The sequence below is a fragment of the Xiphophorus maculatus genome, chromosome 4 (assembly GCF_002775205.1).
Source record: "Xiphophorus maculatus strain JP 163 A chromosome 4, X_maculatus-5.0-male, whole genome shotgun sequence".
Classification (NCBI taxonomy): domain Eukaryota; kingdom Metazoa; phylum Chordata; class Actinopteri; order Cyprinodontiformes; family Poeciliidae; genus Xiphophorus; species Xiphophorus maculatus.
In genome coordinates, this window is record NC_036446.1 from 26,099,521 (window position 1) to 26,121,546 (window position 22,026).

The 22,026-nt window shown below is 37.3% G+C and overlaps 2 protein-coding genes across 2 annotated transcripts; both read right to left on the reverse strand.

The window, feature by feature from the left end:
* Window positions 1-65: 65 nt before the first annotated feature.
* Window positions 66-5,031, reverse strand: calml4 (calmodulin like 4). The gene is made up of 5 exons (XM_005809591.2): window positions 4,926-5,031; window positions 4,794-4,824; window positions 4,472-4,612; window positions 3,551-3,739; window positions 66-491 (listed from the first exon to the last, which is right to left on the reverse strand). The coding sequence occupies exons 1-5, from the start codon at window positions 4,926-4,928 to the stop codon at window positions 394-396; spliced, it is 462 nt and encodes a 153-aa protein (XP_005809648.1). The 5' UTR covers window positions 4,929-5,031; the 3' UTR covers window positions 66-393.
* Window positions 5,032-5,880: 849 nt separating this feature from the next.
* On the reverse strand, window positions 5,881-21,995 carry cln6 (CLN6, transmembrane ER protein). The gene is made up of 7 exons (XM_023331940.1): window positions 21,808-21,995; window positions 18,666-18,786; window positions 18,458-18,556; window positions 15,454-15,642; window positions 13,824-13,879; window positions 11,006-11,128; window positions 5,881-7,568 (listed from the first exon to the last, which is right to left on the reverse strand). The coding sequence occupies exons 1-7, from the start codon at window positions 21,846-21,848 to the stop codon at window positions 7,298-7,300; spliced, it is 900 nt and encodes a 299-aa protein (XP_023187708.1). The 5' UTR covers window positions 21,849-21,995; the 3' UTR covers window positions 5,881-7,297.
* Between the last annotated feature and the right edge of the window lie 31 nt (window positions 21,996-22,026).

Consider the following 22,026-nt stretch of genomic DNA (forward strand, 5'->3'; position numbering starts at 1 on the left):
ATTTATTTCACAGAGGTGAATTAGAAATATATTAATGAAGAAAGACATTAAGAAAAATTGTGTTCTTTTCAAATGACAAATTTAATGGTAAGTTTACAAATGTCCAATCCCAAAGGAATATTAAGTTAGTTTTTTTAAAATACAGATTTAAAAACAAAATGTAAGCATGTTAATTTAGATTAGCATGATAATATCATGATGTATACTACTGCATGCAGTGCTAGTTCATGAAGAAAATACTCAAGTGTTAAGGTAAATAATATCTTTTGATTTGATCAAGGGCCTCAGTCTGAAGCACTGAAGAGTTAGGATTTCCACAAGTTGCAAAACTCAGGTTTATTGTGTCTCCAGTTCAATTTAAACCACTTTCACTTTTTTTTTTACCTGAAATCGTCAATAATCGACTGGTGGAAGTGTCACCATTTGAGTAAACGCTTCATAGTTAATGATGCCGTTTGACTTGACGTTTGCTTCTTTGAAGAGGTCGTCCACTGAAGGAAGAAAACAGAAGAGAAATAACAAATTTAAATATGATTTTAGACTAAAAAAGCTTTTAAAGCCACATAATGAAAAGAATGAAATGCTGTTCAAGCTCGGAAAAGTATTTCAGTCATTTAAGGCTTTTTAGCTTCTTTTTTAAATTTTTCTTTACGGTTCATTATGTTGCCAGCAAAGTGGAAGTTTGAATCCATGCTAAAACAGAGGAAAAAAATAGGAATGTTTTTTCTGAAATTGTCTATTATTTCTCTAGTTCTGCTCGTATAAACCTCTAGTCTCATAAAATATCTGCTTTTATAGAAATGAACCAATAATAGAGACGCAGCAAAGTAGCTATTGTCATGAAATTTGTTTTTTTTTTAAACGAAAATAAACCCACTGCTTTTTACATACTCTGTGCACAAAACTGGGTTTGTATTTTGAATAAAGCAGTAGGATCGGTATTAGATTTACTGCTGGGTGCCAAACACAAATCTGACTAGTAACTCACTGTGTTCTGTCCCTTAAAAACTTGGATTAAATTGTACATTTTTTAGGTAATTTGTGTAAAGTGTTTAATCTGAATATTATACAAGATGATTGAATGTTATTTTTGCACGTATAATGTTCCAGGAGATAGTCTGTACCAGGATGATCAAAAAAGACCAAGGAGTGATTAAGCATGCCCTACACACAGACGCAAAAAAAAAAAAGACACACAAGTCTTTCTAATCTGGCTTTTTTATAAAGCCTTGCAACCTCTGCAAATATGTCCAGAATCCTTAAACAGCTGCATTATAGCAGTACAGAAACCCAGTTCTGTCTCTGCTGTTTCTATTTTTTTTTATTTTTTTTTGTCAAAGTCCAAAGCACTGTTGTCTGCTCTTTTAGTGGAGGGGCATTAATATTCAGCAGTTCAAAGATCCACTAACTTGATGGTTGTTTTCCCGCTGAGACTGAGTCAGGCTTTTTGACTGTGAGCTGCTTAATGTGCATGGCACCCACCCAGTGACACCCGCCCACTGACGGTGCTTAGAGTTACATGAAGCCAGCAACTGCTTGAATAAGAGGGCTTTGAAAGGCTCCAAACACCTCTGGAGATTTACCCAGACTTTAGCATCTCCTCTGTGTGTCGGCCCATCAAACCTCGCAGCTTGGGATTCATAGTTGTTGCCATCAGAAATGACACAAGAGATATTCTACTGTGTCTGTAAAAACAAATTAGGGAAATATTTAAATAATGGCTTGGCAGTTTTGGGAATGCAGTACTACATTTTTATTTTAAGTACCAAAATAATGATGCTTAGGGTATGAATAGGAGAATGGTCTTTTTTTGTTTGTTTTTTTTTAAAAGGCACTTTTCTGGAAACAAATTGAACTGGTTTCTTTTAATTACTACTAAAGGCAAAGTAACAAAAAAAAGAACCTTTGTGCTTTTAACCAGCTGGATTTGTGGTAATGAAAGCTGACAAAGTGGCAAACTGCAAATGTGCTTGTTTGTGCTTTTAATTTGTGATTTTGAGAGCTGCTCAAAGGACGGGTTTGGCTGGGCTTTCCTGAGAGTAACTCTAAGCTGTTTTATGTTGTGTGAAAATTGCTCAACATTATCTTGTCCTAATAGTCAGCAAAGGAAAACATAGGCACATTTTACAAGATCTCAGAAATATTTAAACTGGGTTAATCTGATTATGAATTTATTTAGTAGAACTTTCAATTTTCCTCAACGCACCAACACTCTGTAGAAAAGAAAAAGACATTTGGAATCAGAGCCCGCAGATGTTTAAGGAAGAAAATAAAGAATTGAGGAAGGCTCCTAATAAAATGTAAGGAAGGACCGGTCTTCCAACGAACTGAACTAATGAAAAGGTTTGAATTAATATTATTGTTGTTCATTTTTTAGCAATGACAATAAATAAATCCACTTCCGTAGGAACTAAGTGCACATAAAAAGGCAGAATAGAATTTAAACAGCCTTTACTGTCCTGCAAAGGACAATAAATAAATGTCTTTCTATTTCGGCAAATGTGGGGAAATTCAGGTGTAAAAGTTCACACAAAGACAATGTATAAAAGACCAAAAAATTTCAAAACGTGCTTTTTTTATTTAAGCACCACAGATTTCTCATACCCTTTGAGGGTCTGCAGAAATATATCGGTATTAAACATTTCTCAATATAACTGCTGCAATAAACGGCTATTTTTCTAACCTCCTGCAGACGCGAGCTATGCTGCAGCACAAATTCAAGATTCAACATGAGCAGGAACCAAGATGTAAAATCAGCATTTTCAGTTTGTTAATTTTGTTGCTGTTATAATGTGATGAAGGTACGTTTGTTGGTGCCTTCACTTGTAAGAAAAAATGTAACGTCCATTTGCTGCTGCTTCTGTACAGACGGCGTATCCGTCAGGAAACACCAAGATGGCATGGTGAGCGCAGCCCCTCAAATCGAATTGGAGTAAAAAATATATAATTTGTTGATAGAAAAAACTCCTATTTTAGACACTGAGGTTGTTTGAGCAGACGGGGAAAGAACATTTCCAAACTTGAATTGAGGCGAACAGCTTGCGAGTTGTCTGGGAGTCACAGAGCTGAACTCAAAAGAAAAACTGATTCTGATCACTTTCTTTATGTCATTACAAAACATGATGAAGATACAATAAATGTATCCAGAAATTTGGAGAATTGTCAGTTTAGATAAGAGAGGGAGTCTGGACAGAAGTTTATACTTTTACTACTAATATTATTTTTGTCTTATCTAAAGTAATGTAAGAAAATGTAAGGGCATCCACCATTTTATCAGTCCTTTGAGTCAACCCATCTCTGGCAGGATGTAACAGTTTTAAAGATATCTGTGCTTTTCACTCAGATGAACAAAATGTCCAAAAATACCAACCACTGAAAACAATATTGTTAAATTTACCTGCCCGTTACCTTAAACGTAGTTTAAGCCAGTTTTATTACAACACACTGCTACAGTACTACAGTGACGTGTGAAATCAGCATGTTATTGTTGCTAATCAAAGGATTTTGGCCAAATTAATTCAACATGAGTCAATTTTCCAGAACAATTTACCTTCTTTGTTTGTGAGTTTCTCTCCTAAGGTGGTCAGCTTGGCCCGTAGCTCAGCTGCCTGGATCTGTCCTTTCTTCTGCTTGTCCGTCATCCTAAAGGCCTCCAGGATTTCATTCTTCGGGTCTTCCTGCTGCATCTGCCTGTGCATCATGATCAGGAAGGTAGAGAAGTCTACTTCGCCTGTCTTACCTAAACAGACATTACATTCATTAACTAGATGCAGTCAAAACATATGTTACAAAGCGATGTGCATGTGTGTATGTACATTTTTCTTATTTCAGCAGAATTTTAAACCACCTATAGCTCCTAGGAGCCAAACGTTCTTGCATCCGTTTCATGTGGTTTTGATCAATATCTCTCCAGGACTTGCACGGGTCTTTTTAAATATATCAAAAGAATGAGAAAAGTGAACCAAGACACTACGAAGGCTCCACCTTAAAAGCACCTTCTAAAACAGAAGCACATTACCTGAAAGCTATGTAAAGGATTTAAAAAAATAATAATAATCAAAGCAGAGTCTGAGAAAAGTAAAGCTTCTATCTAGTCTCTCACTGTTAGTTATAAAATCCTGTTTTCTGATTGATAAATTGGGGTATCTGTTATTTTTCACAGATTCAGCAAAATCTCTAGTATCTGTGAGATTGGCTGCTGGGAGCAAAGTGCCTTAAGGTCTAATTTCAGTAGCTTCTGGTTCAGGACTTAAAAAACAGCTAATGAAGCCCTGGAGAACAGACAGCGACGACATTTGTGTATTTTTAGAAAGTATGAGTATTAGGAAGCAAAATGTGAATAACAATGATCGAACCATGTTTAAGAGAAGATTAGTTTTTCATGTCCAACCGAAGCGACTGTCGTGAGGGGAGCACCTAAAAGATTAACTGTTAAACATTACATTTCGATCTTTGTTCTCAGTGTACATACCGATTTTTTGGACTTGAAGATGCCTTTCTATTTCACCAAGCGTGGGGCTTGTTCCCAGGCAGCGCATAACTGTTATCAGATCTTTTGACTCGATTTTACCCTTCTGCTTTTTGTCGTACAAGGAGAAGCATTCTTTGAACTCTGCAGAGAGAAAACGGTAGAAATGATACTATGTGTTCCTAAATGAAGCAAAGAAGCTGGTTAAGATTGATTTGAGTAAAGATGTTTTGCTTATGGTGAAATTTGATCCTTAAGTATCAAGAAACGGTTAAGTGATTGTATAAGGAAGTTCTAAGGAAAACAAAACACAAACAGCTCTTACCGCTGATTTGAGCTGGTGTAAAGAACTTAGCCTGCAGAGCAACAACAGCTTAGTGTTAGTTGTCATATAAACAAGACTGATTCATATTTAAATATAAAAGAAGGCTTTAGGAAAATACTTTCTTTCTCTTACCATTTCTAAAGCTGTTGCGCTTCCTTCCTGGAAGAAGAGTGCGCTCTGTTACTAACGTCACCTGTGCCTCCACCTGTCTAAAGTCCAGCTGCGATGGACTGTAGTGCAATTTAATACGTGTTGCTGTGGAAACGCTGATACCAGATCCAACATGCCGCACTGGCCCTTTCCTTACCACTCCCACATAAAGAAGAAGTCAGCAATAGCACAGAATCGCCATATACTTCAACATGAAAGGATGACTATGTGGGAAAACAAAGGCTTATATGCTTAAGGCCCATTCAAATCAAGGTAAATTACTCATAACCCTGGATGAGAAGCTGAAGGGTTGTTGGTCTCCAACTATTATCCCAGCGGTTTGTGCACCCTGCTGCTTGCTATAGGCTCCAAACCCCTGCAGCCGTACAGCAGGTGGAATGGAGAGAAACTAGGCCAACAGAGAGGGATTAGTGACAGAATGCATTAATGAAACACACTTCCTGTCTTCTAGCCGGAGCTTAAAACATGCCAAAATTGCAAAATGGAGGGGTAAGGGGCTTTGTTTAAAGCCAAAAAAAAATAGATGCCTCTTTTTCTTCTATTGTTGTTTAGCTATAATATTAGCTTGCTGCAAAAAACAATATCTCACCAACTATTTTTGCTTTATATTTTAGGGCAAATATCTTAGTGTTCCTGAAATAAGATAAAACCAACTTGCAAGTATCTTTTCAGAAAGACAGAAGCTTTTTTAAAGTCACTAAATATTTAATATTGATGGAAAAAGCACTTGTTCCATTGCCAGATTATTTCACTTACAAGACATTTTCCCCACATTTTAAGTGAAAATATCTGCCAATGGAACAAGTACTTTTTCCATCAATATCAAGGACTTATTGACTTTTAAAAATGCTTCTATATCTTGCTGAAAAGTTACTTTCAAATTAATTTAATCTTATTTCAAGAATCCTAAGATATTTGCACTAAACATTAGACGGAAAATATTAGATTTTGTGTTTGTGCAGTGAGGAAAAAGTTACATGGACAGTCTGGTTTACATAAATAACGAAAAGTGAGAGAAGTAATATTCAAACTGTAAGCATTGTGTATCACATTTTTAAAGAAGTAATTAGAAATCTTCTATAACACAAAGTAATATTTTGGGGTCGTAAACATTTAGTAAGATGATTTGATTTTAAATGTCTTTCATATATATATTTTTTTACACACACTGAAAATACAATATTATCATTAGCAGCCCTATTTAACTGATCATTTTTTCAATATGTCAAGGGATTATGAGTTTCTGTCAACTTAGGGACCAGTTTGTCAGGAGAACAAATGTTTTCCTCCAAGTCGTGTAAAGTCGTCAGGCATCCTACTCTTCTGACTTGTTGACTTTTAAAAATGATTCTATATCTTGCTGAAAAGTTACTTTGAAGTTAGTTGTGTCTTATTTCAAGAATACTAAGAGATGTTGCATTCTGCAATGCAACATCTCTGAGAAACATCCAGATTGTTGAATGTTACTAAATCCCTTCCGCCGACGTCTGGTGCGTCGAGTGAAAACAGAGCAGTGGAGGATATATGAGCACCACATTAATAAACGCGGCTTCCCAGTCAAACACCAAGCACAGCGACTCCCCTCTGTGCTATGCGTAGTAAATGTTTGACCTAAAACAGATGGTGTGGAGGAAAAAAATGTGCCCTCTTCTCTTTGACTCTTATTTTTATGTTTCGCAGCAAGAACGGTACAAACGTATGCATATTATTTTCCTTAAATGTGTCAGGAATCACTTTTGTTTCCCATTTGTAACCCACAGAAAATCAGCCATGTTTCATCTGAGATGCTGAAAGATTTATATCAACAGGTTTAGCAAGAGACTAATAGGATCCTTTGAGGTGAGACTTTGTTTGTCTCGCACTCTAGTTAATGCGGCTGTTTTTCAACATGTGCAAGATTTGGCAGCTGAATACATTTACTTGAAAGTACGAGTTGATGTATTGTTCTCATGGTGGTACACATCATCAAAAAATGTCAGTAACACATTAAACATACAGTAGGCTTCAGGTCCGGAGGAGACCAACTGTGATAATGAGCAACACAGATTAACGAGGAACGGGAACATCCTCCTTTTTCTTTAGCGGGTAAATACTCTTTAATAGATTAAAGCACAACAGTCCTCAAAAAAACATTCAAAAAATGCAAAACTATATTTAAAAAAACCCAACATTTTTTCTACACAAGTGTTTGTTTCTCATAACCTAAAAATACCACGAGAAAGCCTGGATTACCTGAATACTGTCTGGGAGTAGGTTTCACCTGCGCTTCAGAAATAATCGATCACATCATAAAAACACCGGTTGCTCCTATATTTAAAATTTGAACGTTCGGTTCAGTGGCTCTTCCTTATGTGTAAGGTGTAGTAGGACCAGGGCTCTGGAACATAAAACAGTCCGGGGTATTTGTTGCGTAGCACCGGGTCGTCCCACAGATAGGCCACCCACAGGGACACGAGCAGCAGAGTAATGCTGAAGCTATAAAAAAGAAAGGAGCCGTTGCTGTCCGGGGCGAGGCCTTTACGCTTCTGGAAAATCATCACTGTGAACATGGCGAGGAAAGTAAGGAGGAACAGTCCAGTTATCTGACCCTCGGTGGCCAAGTACCTTTGGGACGACAAAGAGAAAACCAGCAGGAGTTATTTTTGTTTAAGGCTATCAAATGGCTGCATTTAATAAACTAAATCTCATTTGTTTTTCCATAGGCTATGCAACAGCTCATAATTACAGGTACAATTGTCATTAAACCAAAACAGATTTGATGAACATGCACTCAAGAAAAAGGGAGTTTAAATTGGATTCACTATAAGGCAAAAAAAAAATGGACATTAAACAAACAAGAAAAAGTAAAAAAAATAAAATGATTTTACCCCAAAAACTTTAAAAATGTTTTTGAATCGTTTATTTTAACAACCGAGAGTAGCTGACGAGTATGACGGAGTATTAGGACCAAACGAAGAAAAGAAAAAACTAATAAAACTACCAGAATAAAGTTTAAAATGAAAAATAAGAGAATAAAAATTAGATTAGGTAAATAATACAACAATAAAGTTGTATGAGAATAAAGTCATAATATTACTGTATTCTCATAATGACTTTATTTTCATATCATTACAACTTTATTTTTGTATTATTTACTTAACCTCATTTTTATTTTCTTATTTTTAGTTTGTTAGGCCAGGAGCAAAGTGCAAATAGAGAAGGAGAAAGTTAAGATCATCTCTTCCATCACTCATAATGGACAAGCAATGTATCCCCTACTCCAGCGGCTCGCTACCCGGCTTTTATTCATCACTTTATGAAGAATCTTTCTTTGCATAAAAAGGAGAATTATTACGCAAAGCATAATTTATGATAAAGTTGGTGCTTTCCAGTAGTCCTGGCCTTCATCTCACTCCTCCCTGACAAACTTTAGTCTCGCCTGCATGTTTTCCCATCGACATCAAAGGTCACATCCTTGCACACCTCCCACAAAAGTTAAACCTCTACAGAGTTTTTGGACACTCCTTTTAATGTCTTGCAATCTATTTTGAGGTTGAACTTGCTTCGACAGCAAGATCTATGCATGTTGGCTGTTGTTACTTTTTAATTAATATAGTTTGAAAGTTTCTTGATAAAAAGTTGTTGTCCCTGATAGTCCTCCAAAACGATAAGAAATCTTTTTACTCACATCAACAAAGTGCACCAACTACATTGCTGCAGAGCCCCACCATTGTTTTGTCAGCTGCTGGTGTCCACAAACGCAGCACTTGTTTATCCTGAAAAGTCACATTCACCGAGTGCAGTTTGGCAGCAGCATCTCCGAGTGTCATCATTATGTGGCCCCGACGTGAGCCACTGTGACAGGAACTATAAACATGTTTGTCACGGCCAATTTTGGAGATATACGTTTCTATGTTGCAACGTCATGACATGCAGTCATGACTCTTGGCAAGAGATGAAGTACGTTATAGAGAGCGAGGAGCACCAGATGTAAAAGCCGAGGGGCTGTTAGCCCGTTTCTGCTTTACAAGACTGTCCCAAATTATTCCGGAAACATCAAATCGCTTTACGGTGCGTAAATATTCAAATGCAACAGGCTTGTTTGCTGGCGTAATTCTTTGATACTTTGTGTTGGTGTTTACACTGTTTTGTAATTCATGTCACTGCAGTAGGCGGCCCTAAAAAATTTAGAAACAGTCGAGCTATTTCTAATTTTATTAGTGCCGTTTATTATTTGGTTTTATTTCACAACAGACGAAAAAAGAGCAGATTTTATTACTGGATTCTGTGATGAAGAGAAATAGTGAGATGCAACATTTTGAATGTCCTTCTACAACCTTTGCCCTTTTCCTTTTGTGATGAAATCTGCCATAATCATCTTCTTTTTGCTTCAAGCTGATTTTCAGCTCATCTGCATCCAGCACACACAAGGCATCATTTCCAACAACTCCACACTTTTGTTGTTTTTTGGGGGGTTTTTTGCTTTTTTGAAAGCTGCATGCGAGCTTGGCTGCGTAAACTTATTCAATCTGCATAAGTCAAAGAAATCCAAAAAGATGCAAATAGAATTGCGTTTGTCTCCAGAAACATTTCCCTTTGTGAGTCTGTGTGCGTCTTCCTGGGGAAGTATGCTCTTTCAAGTACGTCTCAAGTGTGTTTCAGTGCGGTCTTTCTTGAGGATTCTTTAATGAGATAAACTTAATTTAATTAAAAGTCTAACTGGGGTACCAGCTCATTCCATTAAAATATTATTGGAAAAGTAATTTATTGAAGAATATGGCTTAAACATAAATAAAAATGCAAAATTCAGTCCCTCTAAAAATGAAAATATTACACAACCTCAATACAGAAATCTTATGCTAAGGTATGTTATTGCCCATCAGGAGGAGAGTGAGCCTAAAGATACTGTCCAGACATATTAATCGAAAGTTGTGTGGAAGGAAAAAGAAAACGAGAATATGTGCCCAAGCAAAGCCTGTTCAGAAGTTTTGGGAAGATTCAAAAGTTACGTACTGCAGCTTTAGGAGCCACTAGACAGAAATGTATCTAAGTAATGGGCTGCTAGTGTCATATTTCTTGTGTTACGACATCCCTGGACCAGAAACGTTTTATGGTCTAAGGAGAAAAAGAATTGCCTGGTTGCTCAGAGGTCCAAAATACAATTCAAAGCAAAATTCATATTTCATTTGGAAATCAAACCTCCAGAGGCTGCAGGAAGAGTGAAGGGGCACAGAATCCAAGCTGCCTGAAGTCCAGTGTGAGGTTTCCAAAGTCAGTTTTGCCTTGGGGGGCCACATGTGCCACAGAGTTTTATCAAGTCTATTGTCAGCAGTGCCATTTTTCAGAAAACTTCAGAACATTTCAAGTTTCCTACTGCCGAGTCATCTCACAGATAGGCTGATTTTATTTTTAAGCCAGACTTGATACCTGCCGACTCCTTATTAAAAAGTGCTGATTTTCATAAAACTTAAGTATTAAAACTTAAGTTTTAATACCGGCTTTAAGGACAATCTGACCGACTAGCCAGCAAACTGGCCTGACCTTAACCTGAGAGTACCTATGGGAAATTGTCAAGGGGAAAATGAAGGACAGCAGACTTAATGTTGACGAGCCGTAGGTTGCAATAGAGAAGCTACCTGGGATTCCTGAACACCTCAGCAGAACCACAGACTGGTCTGCTCCATGTCACACTCTATTGATGCAATGCAACTTGTAACTATATACCGTACAGCACAAGGTCAGAATTTTCAGACATTCCCGGTTTAACTTTTTCATTGGTCCTATGGTTTGTCATTAGCTGTAAACCATAATCATCATAATTAATGTAATTAAAAGCTTGAAATATGTCAGTCTGCCTGTGATGAATCAACCTGATATGAGTCTCATTTTAAGTTGAACTGATGACACACATTTAGTTTCTCGAACACTTATAGTTCATGTGGCTAATGAATCAATGTACAAACAATCTGTTTTTAATTCATGCGACATTGTAGATCAATTTTATACATTTAAAATGATATTCATGGTGAATGATTTAGAAAGCTATCACAAAAAGAACTGACCAATAGTAGAGAGAGCTGGCTCCCAGTAACAGCCAACCAGAGAGAGGCATTTTCTCCTGACCGTCAGAGTCTGAGAAGCAGGCACTGAAGTAGATCAGCACAATGATGAAGAATGGAATATACCTGAAAAAAAGAAGCAGACTCTGTCATAAACTACATTTGTTCATCTTTTTCTTTTCATATTTGTTTCAGAAAAGGGCGATCTGGTTAGTAGTATTAGTATGTTATCTTATTCACATAAATTCACCAAATGAACCCATCACACCACTACACTAATCTGTCAAGGCGGCAGACTGACTGAAGATGAACATTATTTTTTTAATCAGCATTGAGTAAAACTTTTAAATACTTTACTCAAAAGAAACATCTACTCAAGTAATGTCTAAACTCAATCAGCACCAACCTTCCAAAGTTGTGAATTAAACGTCAGGGACAGCGGAGCTACACGACTCTAATTGCTGAAAATAAACCCAGCAGGCTTAAAAACAAATGACAATATTTTTGAAGCAGAACCTGTCCAGTCTTCATAAGCTGATATTACATTAAAAATAAACAGAAACATATTATTTTTTTGTCTTGAATGAATGTTTCTAAAGTAATACTTTATGTATAATATCAGTTTATTTGGTATACACTGATATATTAAAAATAATCAGAAATTAACTTTTTTTGTCTTGAATGAATGTTTCTAAATTATTGCTTTTGCAACTTTGGCAATTAAATCATGCTAACTACTCTTAAGCAACAGGTAAAACACAGATTCATACTGATCACTGCTCTCTGAGACATCAAGGTCGGACATCTCTCCTGCTGAGAGGAAATTATGCAGCTCTTACAACAGTTATAAACCTGCCAAATCGACTCCCATCTATTCAAACATAATAAAAAAGATATTATATTCACACCTTGGTTCACTTCTTAGAAGGCAGCCAAAGGCTTATATATATATATATATATATATATATATATATATGTATATACATATATGTATGTTTTCCAATAACTTCTCTTTAAAGATAAGTATAGGCTCATAGTTGATATATTCAACCCTAATAGACCCTCCAACTGTGAATAACGTGTTAAGGAGAAGGACTTCTAAAAAATTTAAGATGATAGTTCTCAGTTTTTCTTCCATTTTGTTCCCATCTTTGAAAAGTGTGACCTAATGTCATGTAATTAACGAGATACTAAAGGTCAACTTGAGGAGATATTCACGGTCAGTGTCATTAGTCCTGCTAATTCATTATATAAAAAAGTGAATTTACATGCCACTCAGCCTGGTTTGTAATTAGCTAAGTGGATGAGTCAGTCTGCAGTTAGATGGATGAAATAATGAAATAAAAGGATTATTATCTACAAGGACAAAAGGCTTACTTTTTAACACTCATTTTCCATTTATTTATTTGTTTTTTTTTTTACCCCTCCAGGGGGTCTTTTGTGGGCTCTAGTGTCCCTTATATGATAGTAGGCTGACAGGAAACGGGGAAGGAGAGGGGGGAAGACATGTGGCAAATGTCGTCGGATCCGGGAGTCGAACCTGCGACGGCCGCGTCGAGGACTCAAGGCCTCCAAATACGGGTCGCGCTAACCACTACGCCACCACGGCACGCCCCTTATTTTATTTTTTTAACGTGTCCTGCCTCTGCGTTCCAGGCGTACCATGTGAAAGAAGCTGGTGGGCTGCATGTGTCAAGGAGGTTTTGCTCTGAAAAGCGAACCTGGGGATGGAATCTTAATTGTGTGATGGACCCCTGAGGCCAAACAGATATGAGGAAGGGACGCAGAGCACAGGCCGACCTCCTGGTCCCCCGTCCTGAGGCCAGAATCCCTTCACCCCCGTAGCTAGGTAACCACACAAGCCCACAGCAGCAGTGGGAATATAAAGTCCTGTGATGTTTTTGAATAATGTGCAGCATGGTGGGTGTACATCTCGATCAATGGGCTGGAATTTAGTGCTTTACTTCGTCCTACGACCTCATCGAGTTACTTTTGCTTCTTTTATTTATTTCATATTAAATCCTTTCAAAATATGAGCTGATAAGGAAACTGTACCCAAATGCTTCAACAAGGGGGTTGAGTTAAGCTTTTATAGCAGCAGTCCTTGTAAGTAAAAAGTAGGTAAAACTTTATTTATATAGCGCTTTTCACAGATAACATCATACAACATGTAGGAAAAGCACATCAAACCTGAATCACATCTTATTTCACTGGATAACGGGACTCAGATGTAAGTTAGGAGCATTGTTAAGTTTTAAGGTTCAGAATGTGCTTGAACTATAAAAAATAAATTCAACTAATTTTATTTTTTTTTCACCTATTTGACAAGAACTGTGTTGGTCACTCCTAAACATGAGTGGACCTTGTAGACTGGCATTTATTTTATTTTTTTTTTTGCTGAATTTCACACACAGAGAACTGGACACACCAGCAGAGATTATGACTGAATTTTGATGAGGCATAAAAAAATGCCTTTGATAATAAATTCCTCCCATTAATTTCTCCTCAGGACTAGGGCAAATGTAAATGCTACTGCCTACTTTGAGCTCGGCTAGGAGCCTTTGGAAATAACATAGTATGTAAGTAATGGTGGCAGATCACAATAGCTTCTGCGATGCGTTTGGTCATGAGCTAAAAGGCAGCGAAATTGTTTAAAACATTCTCAGAGTTTGAACTCTTGCTTATTTATAAAACAAATTTATAATCTTAAATACATTTAAACAGTAATGGGTAAATAAATCATGACTCGCTGCTTTCAAACTTGTCCTGCGCCATTTCATTGTATCTATACATCATGTATGTAATTATCCCAAACACGTACCACATTAAGTGTCCCAGGTGCTCATCGTAATAATACAGCAGCTCAAATGAATCAATCTGTGAAGGAAGGACAAAAACACTGAATCAGAGATGGGAACTCCTTCCAAAACCCGCGAATACGTTCAGCCAACTGTGTGCTTCAGCTTTATGCAACACTGCCACCTACTGATGCTGTACGCTTTATTTCAGAAACACATTTAGAGACAGTACACAAAATGGGAGCAGAAACATATGAACAAAAAAAGTGTGAAGAAAGATAACAGATGCACACTCTTTCAGACGCAGCACCGGGGATTAATTAGGAGAACATCACAAGTCGTAGTTGGCCCCTCATGTTGCAATTTTTCACAAACTAAACCCGTGGGAGAACAAACAAACCATCAGGCCTTCAGGCAAACTATTCTACAGAAACTGAAGTTTATTTATTTGTCAAAAAGCTTATTCATGGAAGTCCCTTCAGTTTTTCCCCCAATTTCACGATTTTGGAAATTCACGCAAAATTAACATACCCCCACATTTTCTTACGCTAATTAATTGTGTGTTTATTGCAAATTTTCAGCAAAAACTGTAAGATAGACATTAGGTTGACGTGACTGGTAACTCCCGTCTTCTACTATGGTCCCTCAGCCTAACCTGATGTCAAGTACATGATTCATATGGCGCATTACAGTCACATTTCATTTACTGTCATATGTAAGCGCAAACATAGCAAAAGTAGCACCAAAAAAAGATCTGATTCTGACTGCATAAAAATCACAAAGACAATCAAAAAAATCCAGGAGTTACTGTAATGAGTCAAAAGAAAATTTCAGGTTTTATTTTTATTTTGTCAGCAGAACACTGATGCATGATTTTAAAAAAATCATTTTTATCTCTGTGTTTTACCTGCTCTGAAGCTCCTTAGTCACTCTTGGTTTTTTAAGTGCAGGTTCATTTCATTTCAACCTAGATTTTCTCTACTAAATTAAAAATGTCCCTTCTCCTGAGCTGTTACACACACAAGGAGACGTGGCTCAATAAAATTATGGCTCCTGGCGCTGCCCTGTGTTATTTCCAAGAATCTGTCACCACTGAGATTGAAAAACCTACCAAGAAGGAGGCGCTATTATCAATCAAGCAGCTTGTTAGTGAGTTCATGGGAGTGTGTGCTTCAGTGCCAACTTTCATTTCTGATTGTTGTCAGAGCAACAGCGATGCTCTGAAAAACAACGTTCAGAAAACAGACTCAAACGGGGGTCCTGAATTAACTCACAGGTCACAGACTTTGATCGAGAGGAGTAATTGCATATCAAACTCATCATCTCCTGCTGTCAGATGGTTGTGACGGGCTGAGGAGAAACAGGCTCTTCCCTTCTGTGGCACAAACCTGCATGAATCATAATTAATCTCTAGATGCGCAGCGTGTTGGCGGACAGAGACGAACAAGCTTGTTTTATAATAAAGTCACAGAAGGGGAGCAAACAATCTTTGGGAAAACAGTAACGTTGAGCTGGGAGGAAAACCACAGTCACGTTCCAATTTTATACAAGGCGCAGAGACCAGCGTTAATGCCCACACCTGATGAGTAAAACTCATAAATCATCTCAATTCCAATGCCAGTGTGAATGTGATGGGGCTTGCGGGCGCCTTACCAGTGAAGCCGGTTTGAGGTCTTTGATGATTGGGTTTTCTCTGACTGACAGGTGCAGCTGGTAGCCGCTCAGGATGAGCCGGTGGTTGATGGAGTCTCCCACCAGGTGGATGCTGGCCCCCATGACAAACGTGATGATGCAGAGGTGGACGGCTGTGTGGGGAACAGGCCTGGGAGCGCGCTCGATCAGCTGCAGGGAGCAGAACCACCCACTTTGTTTATTTAATACCAGTTGTGTCAGGGGGGGGAAAAAAAGGTTATTTTGGAGCTCCGATGTGGACGTTAGTGCTTCAGTGGCTTCCTTTCAGACAACGTTATGGTAATGTGATGTATTTTCTCCTTGACTTTTCTACTGAAAGCAGCACTCCTATTTTCCTGCTAAGCTCCACTGGCTTTTGTTCTTACTGTCAGCCGTCTGTTTCTTCCTTTGTTTCAAGCAAGCATCTGCCGTAAATGTAATGAATAATACATAGCGAGGAGGTTGTTTTTAGTTTAATAATGCCGTCTCACAAGGAAACCTCCAGCCCAAAAGTAAAAGCAAGTCAAATGCGAGCTTGATTGCAGGTACTCTTCATTGTTTTCAATTCTATTCTCTTTGTTCTCCTGTTCTTTGTTTATGATACTGAGTAATTAAAACTCCATCTGCCTTCATATTTAGACAAGTCACTTTTTTCTTTTTTAACTCTGTTCCAAGTGTCAGGGCATGCAGAATAACAGCAATACAAAAACAATCTCCTAATTAGCAGCAGTGATTTTTGTTCTAAAACACAGAGAAAAGAAAACAGGCTTACAGCTCTTTGAGGCAGATAATCAAGTCCAGTCACCCAGAGTGCTCTCATCTTTGATATTTTTATAACATTAAAAAAATTATGTTGTTGTATTCCATATAAGAGAACACTATGTGTAAAGTCAGGGTAGGAAGAAAAAGACTTCACAGTTTTACAGATTTATCCATTTTGGTTCTGTTTCATCTCTCTACAGTAAATAAGGGACATATGGATATTTCATGTTTACTTTATTGCATTTTAGGTTAAATTTAAGTCAGTTATTCTATGTGTGCTTTGTGGTATAAAATACAATTTCTAAATGTCAGAGAGAAATGTCAGATGTGGTGTAGCACCTCTTCCAATAGAGGGCGATGTAACTGGTAACAACAAACAGAACCAGGTTAACGCAACAGCCTTGACGCTGTAATAACCTTGTTGACGGCAATTAAACTCTACTCTGGCTTCAATTCATACTAATAATTCTCAAATTATGTCATTAACTGCTATAAAAAATAGTCTATTTTTTCACCAATTATTACTCTTAGCCATTCCCAAAACAACTGATAAACGTAAAACATACTGATCTGAAGTCTCTGCCATCAGGTACATTAACAAAACTAAACTGCACGTTATGAGTTCAGGACATCTCCACACTTCATTTTAGAGGGAACAAAAAAACTTTACTTTGGTGTTTGTCTATGTTAAAAATGTACTTATTTTAATCTCAGTATCTCACAAAAATATCCATGCAGACAGTTATTTACTAAACTCACATATTTGATTAAAAAAAAAAGAAGGCAAAGCAAACACAAAGTTAGGGCCGGAAACTATCTCAGCAGAGCTGGCAATGCAGTCCTCTGCTGCGCCTGCAGAGCACAGATAAACCAGAGAAGCAGCAAATCCAGACAGAAAAAGGGCACAAATTTCTGGTCTCACCTTAAGTGAGTCTCAAAACAGGTTACCTACCACCAGCATTGATAATAAACTGAACATGTTCTTTTTTTTTTTTTGCTATTGATGGTAGCCCTGTATTTCTACATAACTTACCAATACCGACATTCAGTAGTCGTTCTTGTCTAGGCATCACGTTGATTTTGAGGTTATTGTTTGTTTTTCAGGGATGTATGATGCAGCAAAGTCAAGTATCCAATTGGTAGCAGTTGTTGCTTTGCAGCAGGAAGGTTAAATCACAGTCTAGGGTCCTTTTGCATGGATTTTACATGTTTTCCCAGTGCATGTGTGGGTTGCACTGGATACTCTATCTTATTCCCACAGTCCTATAAACTTATGAGTCTCTTTTTTTGGTCTTTCTAGATTGCCCATAGAGGTGAGTGTGTGAAAAGTTGTTCTGTGTGTGTTTGTGTTGCCCTGTAATTGACTCGCAACCTGTCAAGGGTGCACTCCACCTCTTACCTAATGAGCAACACTGCATGGACAAGCTGTTCATGTTAGTGTCCAACTAAAACCAACATCCATCCACCCAGTTGATGGATGGATGGATATTAGTTTTCACTCGCAGTTAGTTTTCACTTCCTGCAATTGGGTTTCTGCAGGTTTCACCAACTCAAATATAAGACTTTTTAAAACCATTATGAATGGAATTTAAGTCCTGTAAAAATACAGAAATGAACTAAAGAAATATGCAAATAAATAAATTGTATGGGTTGGCAACAGAAGTGAGTCAATGACTAAGATGAACATCATCCAGTCAACTGGCAATAAATTTGCACTTACCTTTATTGCAAATAAAAAATCTAGCTAGCAACAGTATATTAGCAGCTAGTTAGCAGTAGCCCCAACCACCTGGAGTCTCAGAATTCAATGTCTGCGAGCGACTCAAAGTTTTGCATAACAGCAAAATCGCACAAGAAAAAAGAAAACATGAAATGTGTAGTATCTAAGATAATTTTAGATACATGAATTTAAAGACTTTTTAAAGGTGTGCAGATACCCTGTATAATAAAAATTATTGATTAAAAAAAAAAAGTATCTTGGAAATTTTTTTGTAAGTTGCAAGCATGCAAAGATCAGTATTTGCTTAAGATAATTGTCATGCATTCATAAAACACAAAACGACAAAATTATCAGAGTTGAGCTTTAATTTGTAAAGCTGCAGAACATTGACAAAAATTATTCTGAAACCACTGTGGAGATAGATTAAAATTTCTTCATGAATGTTAAGTCAAACCTGCAAAAGCTGATTTATTATCATCGAGGAGCCATATGGCTAAGATTTACCTTGAGTAGCAGGAAAGGTGCGACGACATTGTAGATCATGTGGAAATAATCTCCAACACTTGGCTTGTTCAGAGGAAACAACTCCAAAGGAAGGGCAATCTAGAGTACAAAACATGTGGAAACATTTTGCTTTTTATTCATCCCTAAACTTTGGATGCGTCTGTCCAACCATGTCATATGCAAAGTAGGAGTTTAAACATCTACATACCATGACGATGGGTCTTCCAAAGTCAAGTATCCAGTTCTGTAGAGTCAGACAGAGCCAAAGGTCAAAGTGAAAAGGTTGTCTTTTCCTCTTTGGGGCATTTTCTTTGCAAACACCGGCAGTACTGTGAAAACACATTTGCAATAACAATAAGTCATTCTAATAATAACCACGGAAATTTCACATTCCGATGACATTCTGGATTACATTATACTGCTGCATGTACTACTGCAATAATTCAGATTAAGCAGCTAGGTTAGGTTAGGTTTTTACTGCTCTCTGGTTTTATGTACAGTGCATAGTTAAGCAGTAGCATAAAGACTGGACGAACATAACTACATAAACACAAAAAAAGTACAACAAACGTACACGTTTAATCATAAAATTTAAATTAATGACCTCATATCAATCACTATCAGTTCTGTTTCTGCAGGCTTTAAGTACAACAGTGCTACTTCAGCTGTGGATTTGCTGACTGATGCAGTTTACCATGTTTATCGTGAGCAGCTGTGCAATTTCCTGAGGAGCCGTGGGAGAAAAAAAGCCTTAAGTTTCTGTCTATCCAAATACAGATCTGTGCCAAAATGGGTGAGTACAGACAAATGCACTACTGGCCAATCAATCCTGTCTGCCAAGGACTCGAGCAAAGTAAAAGAATCACAGCCTGCTTGTCAACACCAACAAAACTGAACTAGATTACCAATACATTGCCACAAAATACTATTTCTTCTATTTTTGTCACACTATTTAAATAAAATGCGTCACATTAATTAAAAAAAACTCCTTTAAGTAATGACTTTATTATTAAAAAGGGGAAAAGGGGCACATAATCCCACCGGTCCCATGAAAAAAGTAATTCCAGGAAGGTTATAATGAGCAATAAATCAGTTAATTGCAAGGTAAATTAAAATAAGCTCAATAATTTTCATTTTCATGATTTAATGCTTTTCTCTTTCTACCAAAAACTGGACCTCAAAGTCTCTGTTTACAGAGACTTCATAATTAATTTTATTTGTTGTTTTATTTATTTTGGATATTTAAAATGTCTTCCAGTTCCAGTGTTAAATGTTCATTAAAATTTAAAGTTTATTGATTTTTGAGAATGTGTTCTTGCGTTACTTTGCCATCATCATTATACTACTTGAAAAGGGTCAAGAAAAAAACAAAATTATTGCAAGAACTTCTGGGACAATTTATCATCCAGAAAATATGTTATTGTGACAGGCTTAATTGCCTCCCTTGTTAAATCTCAAATTTACTATGATTGAATTCGGGGGTTCTTTTGAAATTCGAATGAAATTTCACCAGGCACGATCAGGCCTAATTACCAACAATAGGCCTGATCCTGCGTAATGTTTCAAAACACATTTAAGTAGAACTTGTCTGACAACATGAACTAAGATAAAATATCTCAACAAGCAGCAAATAGACCCCCAATCTATAACAAAATGATCCAGAACAGAAAAGAAACAAAGTTATTAACACCTAGAAAAGCTTTACGTTCAGACTCAAATCTGATGCTATAACACAACCATAAGCAGGCCATCTATACTAGAAAAGATGTCTGATTTAAATCAATTCTGCAAAGAAAAATGGGCCAAAATGCCCTCATGGCGCTATAAAAACTCCCAGTTATCCAAAAACATTTTATTGTTGCTGCCGAAGGTGAAAAATGCTTTTCACATAGAGGTAGCTTGATCTGGTTAACGTTTTAAAAATAAATGAAATAATCAGATATTTTAAAACTGCATTGTATGTATATTCACTTAGGCAGCAGCAACGGCACTTTCTGATCTGCCGTAGAAACGCAGATGGCAATAATGAAATTCTGGTGATGGTGCACTTTGCTCACAGAATCCTGTCAGATCTCTGAGATCTAAAATACATCTCGATTTAAAGTGTGGGGGGGTGTGTGTGTGATGTCTGCACCCTTGATCATTTTGAATTTCGCCTACAGAATCAAATCTGAATCTGTCCTCAATCTGTTCACACCCGTATTCTGTGTTCTGATGGGAAATGTGGACGGACTCTGAAGATGTTGAGCTTCTCTGTGAGTAAACACTCCATTTGTGCACTAGCCATCTCACAGATGTTTCATTTATGTGTTGTTGGTTATGTTTGACAGCGTGACAGAGGGCTGCTGACTGGTCACTAGTTTAACCCAACAGCTGCTTCAGTGTTCATAGTCGTGCAATAGAATATTGAAGAGAATCTACAAAATGTATTTCCAACAGGTGGTGTTCACTTGACCCCCTCAGCAAAATTCTAGTTTGGTTCCCATCTAAGAATATATAGAAAATTGTTTAAAAGGAAAGGATGGGATCAAATTTTTAAAATTCCAGAATCCACATAATACAGTTCAGGTGAGTTTGAGCTGAAACTGCTCAAATAAAGAACAGATACATACGAATATGATTTTATTGTTTTCAAAAAATTAAAAAAGTATGACTAAATAAATTAAATTTCCTATTATATATTTATATCTGTTGTTTCTGTACGGAGGGTTGAAACTCTGAGTTGTCACGAAAACAAACCACTTATCTGCATTTATAGTGCTGAAGACAAACAGTTTGTCACATCTTTAATGTGTCATTACACTTGTGCAACATGAGCTCAAACACTGCTACATTTTTAGTTCAACAGAACAAAGGGCACTAGATCATAACTTGGATTTCTGTAAATAGGTGCCAATTAATGACAAACACAAACAGAAGTTCTATATGGAGCAGACTGGTTGTAGGTTAAGCTTGGTCAGTTAATAAAACCGAAATAACAACAGTAAAAGCCCCTTGATTCGTGATGTTGCTTGTGAGGTTTTTGAATGAGGGTGGCAAAGCATTTGAAGTCAATAAAAAATCAACTGGATCATTTTTAAAGTATTTGCACATGGATATTGTAGTTTCCGAGGTGTATTTGACTGCACCATGCCATAAAACACGGAGTAAATGAGCAGTCCCTTTTTTCAAGATTCAGAATCCAGGGTCGCGCGACTGCACATCGCACCGGTGTGGAAAATTCTTAACGGGGTAACACAACTCAACACAACACCACGATCTTTCAGTTGAACTATGTAATACAGCTTTATGTGTCTCAAAAGTCAGGAAATTTCGATAAAGCAAACCACAACACCACAGACGGTCCAAACCTGTCTAAGTCTTTGCCTCGACGCTTTCGTACATTCTCCATTGCCAGTTCCGTCTACTCTGCCCCTCTTTATGTACTGAATCATAAAACAAACTAATGTCCAAACGGCAAGAGCTTAACGGGACTTAAAATTCATTGAAACTCCGATGGCCGACGTTTCACTTCCTTGTTTTCCTCTTGGCTCCGCCCATTAGCTACGGCAATCCTCCAATCAGAATGT